Genomic DNA, 6,893 nt, shown 5'->3' on the forward strand with positions numbered 1-6,893 from the left:
AAAGATCATTCCACCTTCTGAATTATATGGCGACTTGCTGTAGAACACTTCTTTTTTATGATTTCCATTGAGAATATTTAGTTCTTGGATTTTGCATTTTTCATAAAATCTTCTGTTTTATTTCACTGGTAAGTTATTGTAGAAGTAGTAGTAGTAGTATCAGTAGGGCTTGTTTCAAATTACAGTATATGTCTGTGAACAAGGAAAATATTAAAGGACATTTTTCACCAGGATGAAGCACTGTAAACCAAGCAAGCTTACATACTGCTGTGTAACTCTTTGGCATGATATGCTCTTCTTTCAGCTCCATGTTCTTTTTTTTTACAAAAAAAAGTCTTTCAAAATATGCAAATGAACCTCAGGAGCTCCAGGCTCATTTTACAACTTTGAAGCCCAAGGTAATAAGAAGCTAAAGGAAGAACAGATCCTGCCAGATGGGGTACACACCAGTATGTCAGTGTGCTTGGTTTACTATCCTTCACCCTCGTTGTTAGATGTGATTTAAGTAGATAACTTTTCCATTTTTCAGCCCAGTTAAGAGGTTTTAAATATTTGTATTTTTTATTTAAAATATGTTATACAGGCAGTCCCCGGGTTACATACAGGATAGGTTCTGTAGATTTGTTCTTAAGTTGATTTTGTTTGCAATTCGGAACTGTATACTTTATTATTGTAACCCTAGGCAGAACTTTTTTGGTCTATGTGACAATTGGATTTTAAAAATGTTGGATTGTCATAAGAACCAGAATTAACAATAAATCTTCATTACAGACACCTGTGATAACTGTTATAGATGATTATTGTAGCCTAGGACTAAAGTGCAGGAAATTACCAACATCCAGAGGTCCATTTGTAACTAGGGGTCGTATGTAAGTCGGGTGTTCTTAAGTAGGGGGCCGTCTGTAATTCATTTTTAAATACAATGAAATCAGACAGTCCTTTTAATAGGTTCCATTGTTCGCTTTAATATACTAACATCTTAGTAAGGATAAGATTGTCAATCTTAAAATATTCAAAGGTTTTCTGATGTCTACAAAAATATATTTTTTTTTAAGTTTGATGGCCACTTCCAGCTCCCATTTTTCTTTTATTTACCCTCTAGCATTCTTTTAGTTATAAGAATACAGTCATTTTTGTTTTCCATCATGCTAAATATTTTACAAGTCAGTGTAAACATTTATTATTTTCACCTGGGAATAAAAAATAATATAAAGAGTAACAACACATCTGCTTTACAGCACAGTATTTGGGTCTGCGGGTCAGTTGGTTAAATCTCCATAACTTTTAGGATATTTTTTGCTTTGCTACTTGTGCACAATAATATTACTATAGTCATTCATGTTTTTACATCCTTTTAAATGAAATTTGTATATGAATATCATTCATTTTTTTAAATAATTATGTCTGTAAAGTCTATTTTTTACATAATATTCTTCAATACAGAGCATATTTAATGCACTATATTTCGCCTTGTCACTTTCAAAAATTACATTAGACACTTCTGAAAATTCAATTTTATATTTGGAAATATATTACATTTACCAACCTAAATACTCTAACCCATAAAACTGTATAAAATGTTGCTTAAAAGAAAAACCTTACTCAAGGGGAGGGTCTGTGGAGATAATATTCAAGCAAATGTATTATTTTGTTCCCCAATTATATTCATATTGAAAAGTGTTTAATGCTTGTCGTTGTGTATGATATTTTTTGACAGTTTAGTGTTTTTAAAAATAGTGGCCATAGAGGTCCAAAAATACAGTAAAGATTTAGTAATGAACTATAAATTGACATGTTTTGTATTTTTCCACAGTATATCCGGTTGTGGACATGGAAGGATTTAATAACACATTACTAAATGAGTTCATCCTTATTGGCATCACCGACCAGCCATTGCTACGGAAAGTCCTCTTCATTTTTGTATTTTTCTTTTACCTTCTTGACCTTTGTGGTAATCTCACCATAGTTTCATTAGTCATCAGAGATCCTGTTTTGCAGTCTCCGATGTATGTCTTCCTTGGCAATCTTTCCTTTGTCGATATGCTAACTTCTTCAGTGATTGTTCCAAAAATGATGGTTGGGTTCTTTGTAGAGAACATCATTACGGTCAAGGGTTGTGTCACTCAAATGTATTTCTCCCATTTTTTGGGATGCACAGAAGCTGTTCTTCTGGCTGTCATGGGGTATGACCGATATGTTGCTATCTGCCACCCACTACGGTATGTGACCATTATGGGGAGGTCTACCTGTATCCAACTGATTGTAGCTACATGGTTGACAGGTTTCACTTATTCATTAATAAATGCTGTCATGACATCTCAGCTGCCATTCTGTAATAACCAAAAAGTCAAACACTTTTTCTGTGATGTGAAGCCAGTAATAAAGCTGGCGTGTAAGGACATCCATGTGAACGAGGTTACTATGAATACAGCAAGTGGCTTCCTAAGCACAATCAACTTCTTGCTTACTCTGTTGTCCTACATTTACATAATTACTCATGTCTTCAAGATAAAGTCATCCACTGGTAGAACCAAAGTATTCTCAACATGTTCCTCACACTTTACCATTGTCATCTTGTTTTACGGAACAGCAATGTGCACTTACCTTGGACCTTCTTCTGAAGCTTCACTGGAAAAAGACAGGATTGCTGCCATCTTATATACAGTTATTACTCCGACATTGAACCCTATTATTTATACATTGAGAAACAAAGAAGTTAGAAATTCAGTCAAAAGACTCATAAAGAGCTTCCCTTAATATTCCATGCCATGTACTGGGAAGCTGGAAAAAATTCCAATTGAGGTGAATTTGAATAAACAAAACACATTTGCACCATTTTCTTGTGGGGTTATGTTTTTACGGCTTTCGCATTTTGCACCAAACGAATTGTATACCAAATTTAGAAAGGTTTTATAATGTTTTCATACATTTCAAAATAATTTTTTTACAGAACTTATTTTGATGGTGTATGAACATTTTTTGGTTGGATGAGCTTATGTTTTTTGTTACCACTTTGTAACTCTACAGCCTTTTGATTAGTTTTTAATAAAATCTTTAATTGTGAAAAAGAGCCAATTAGGGAATTTGGGTGCTAGTTACCATTAATTGGTTCACCACTGGAAATAATTGTTTTCATATTTTGATAGATCATGCATTTTGGGATGCAATGATGCCTCACATGTTTATGATTTTATTTGTTTATTTTTATTTGTAATGTAGGGGGTGGATTAGATTTGAACTATATTTTTCCCATTTTTTATATCAAAACTTTTTGCATTTTTTTTACTGTATTTTTTGAACCCCCTATAGTACTCGAATCCTAGGGGCCTCATTGCTCCTACCATATACAACTACACTACTGTATTGCAGTATGTTGGGATCTTGCTACTAATCTGCCGACCTGTAGAATGTTTCTGTAGAATGTTACAGATCTTCAGAATGACAGGCTGTGGGTCTCAAAATAGAGACTCCCTGCTGTCATGGAGACCGATCATGGCCCATAGATGATGTTGCGGTGACAATACCATCCATGATGGCAGTGTACATGCATTAACATGTTTGAATCGGTCAACAACAGCAATCGTTGCCAGCAATTACAGTGATGTCCTTGTGATCAAGTGGCTTAAACACATTGGAGGGCCCATAAAAGAATAAGAAAACAGACCTCGCGCATATAACTGTATTGGCACCTCATAGAGGTTCACAACACCCAGACATAGAGTTGAGCACAAAGTCACTCTGCTTCCTATGGAGATAGGAGGGGTCAGGAGTGTTAACAGCCTACCTTCTTCCCCATCTTGCTGTTTGCTTAACCTAGCTTCTGGTCTGGTTGATCACATTTTGAGCATTGTTGTGCAGAGCTCATTTATATACAGCTTAGGAGGCCTATGACTGTGTGATGTCCATTCATATACAGGTAGGCTGAGAGTAGTTGTACTGTGTCCATGTACACAGGATGATAGCAGCAGTACTGTGCTGTGCCCATTTGTATATGTAGGATATGAGTAAAAGCACTGTGCTGTGCCTATCTATATACAGGTATGAGTAGTAGAAGTATACAGGTTAAAAGTAGCAGTACTGCACTGTGCCCATTAATATACAGATTAAGTGTAGCAGTAGTGTGCTGTGCCTATGATTTATACAAGATTGGAGAAGTAGTACTGCGCTGTGACTATTTATATACAGGATTGGAGAAGTAGTACTGTGCTGTGACTATTTATATACAGAATAGGAGAAGTAGTACTGTGCTGTGCCTATTTATTTACAGGATAGGAGAAGTAATACTGCGCTGTGCATATTTATATACAGGATAGGAGAAGTAGTACTGTGCTGTGACTATTTATATACAGAATAGGAGAAGTAGTACTGTGCTGTGCCCATTTATACAGAATAGGAGAAGTAGTACTGTGCTGTTCATATTTATATACAGGATAGGAGAAGTAGTACTGTGCTGTGACTATTTATATACAGTATGGGAGAAGTAGTACTGTGCTGTTCATATTTATATACAGGATAGGAGAAGTAGTACTGTGCTGTGACTATTTATATACAGAATAGGAGAAGTAGTACTGTGCTGTGACTATTTATATACAGAATAGGAGAAGTAGTACTGTGCTGTGCCTCTTTATATACAGAATAGGAGAAGTAGTACTGTGCTGTGCCTCTTTATATACAGAATAGGAGAAGTAGTACTGTGCTGTGCCTCTTTATATACAGAATAGGAGAAGTAGTACTGTGCCGTGCATATTTATATACAGGATAGGAGAAGTAGTACTGTGCTGTGCCTATTTATATACTGGATATGTGAAGTAGTACTGTGCTGTGCCTCTTTATATACAGGACAGGAGAAGTAGTACTGTGCTGTGCCCATATATACAGGATAGGTGTAGTAGTACAGAGCTGTGGCTATTTATATACAGGATAGGAGAAGTAGTACTGTGCCCATATATACAGGATTGGAGTAGTAGTACTGTGCTGTGGCTATTTATATTCAGGATAGGAGAAGTAGTACTGTGCTGTGTCTAATTATATACAGGATATGTGAAGTAGTACAGTGCTGTGCATATTTATATACTATATAGGAGAAGTAGTACTGTGCTGTGTCTCTGTATATACAGGATAGGAGAAGTAATAATGTGCTGTGCCTATTTATACACAGAATAGGAGAAGTAGTACTGTGCTGTTCATATTTATATACAGGATAGGAGAAGTAGTACTGTGCTGTGACTATTTATATACAGAATAGGAGAAGTAGTACTGTGCTGTGCCTATTTATTTACAGGATAGGAGAAGTAATACTGCGCTGTGCATATTTATATACAGGATAGGAGAAGTAGTACTGTGCTGTGACTATTTATATACAGAATAGGAGAAGTAGTACTGTGCTGTGCCCATTTATACAGAATAGGAGAAGTAGTACTGTGCTGTTCATATTTATATACAGGATAGGAGAAGTAGTACTGTGCTGTGACTATTTATATACAGAATAGGAGAAGTAGTACTGTGCTGTGACTATTTATATACAGAATAGGAGAAGTAGTACTGTGCTGTGCCTCTTTATATACAGAATAGGAGAAGTAGTACTGTGCTGTGCCTCTTTATATACAGAATAGGAGAAGTAGTACTGTGCCGTGCATATTTATATACAGGATAGGAGAAGTAGTACTGTGCTGTGCCTATTTATATACTGGATATGTGAAGTAGTACTGTGCTGTGCCTCTTTATATACAGGACAGGAGAAGTAGTACTGTGCTGTGCCCATATATACAGGATAGGTGTAGTAGTACAGAGCTGTGGCTATTTATATACAGGATAGGAGAAGTAGTACTGTGCCCATATATACAGGATTGGAGTAGTAGTACTGTGCTGTGGCTATTTATATTCAGGATAGGAGAAGTAGTACTGTGCTGTGTCTAATTATATACAGGATATGTGAAGTAGTACAGTGCTGTGCATATTTATATACTATATAGGAGAAGTAGTACTGTGCTGTGTCTCTGTATATACAGGATAGGAGAAGTAATAATGTGCTGTGCCTATTTATACACAGAATAGGAGAAGTAGTACTGTGCTGTGTCTAATTATATACAGGATATGTGAAGTAGTACAGTGCTGTGCATATTTATATGCTGAATAGCAGAAGTAGTACTGTGATGTGCCTAATTATATACTATATAGGAGAAGTAGTACTGTGCTGTGCCTATTTATATACAGGTAAGGGAATTAGTACTGTGCTGTGCCTCTTTATATACAGAATAGGAGAAGTAGTACTGCGCTCTGCCTATTTATATTCAGGATAGGAGAAGTAGTACTGTGCTGTGTCTAATTATATAAAGGATATGTGAAGTAGTACAGTGCTGTGCATATTTATATACTATATAGGAGAAGTAGTACTGTGCTGTGCCTATTTATATTCAGGATAGGAGAAGTAGTACTGTGCTGTGTCTAATTATATACAGGATATGTGAAGTAGTACAGTGCTGTGCATATATTTATACTATATAGGAGAAGTAGTACTGTGCTGTGCCTATTTATATACAAGTAAGGGAATTAGTACTGTGCTGTTCCTCTTTATATACAGAATAGGAGAAGTAGTACTGTGCTATGCCTATTTATATACTGGATTGGAGAAGTAGTACTGTGCTATGCCTATTTATATACTGGATTGGAGAAGTAGTACTGTGCTGTGCCTATTTATATACAGAATAGGAGAAGTAGTACTGTGCTGTGCCTCTTTATATACAGGAAAGGAGAAGTAGTACTGTTTTGCGCCCATAATTACTAGTAAGGAGCGACAATACAGAAAAAAGAATACTCCAGGCAAAAGAATAGTAGCACTTTGAAGTCCCCTAGAGGATTGGAGTAGTTGTACTGTAGTCTGGCGATAATTCAAT

General features: G+C 36.0%; 1 protein-coding gene across 1 annotated transcript; it reads left to right on the plus strand.

Moving 5' to 3' along the window:
* Positions 1 to 1,830: 1,830 nt before the first annotated feature.
* LOC140070089 (olfactory receptor 12D1-like) lies at positions 1,831 to 2,757 on the plus strand. Its single transcript, XM_072116421.1, has one exon. The coding sequence runs from the start codon at positions 1,831 to 1,833 to the stop codon at positions 2,755 to 2,757; it is 927 nt and encodes a 308-aa protein (XP_071972522.1).
* Positions 2,758 to 6,893: the final 4,136 nt, after the last annotated feature.

Source organism: Engystomops pustulosus, chromosome 7 (genome assembly GCF_040894005.1).
Source record: "Engystomops pustulosus chromosome 7, aEngPut4.maternal, whole genome shotgun sequence".
NCBI classification, from domain to species: Eukaryota; Metazoa; Chordata; class Amphibia; order Anura; family Leptodactylidae; genus Engystomops; species Engystomops pustulosus.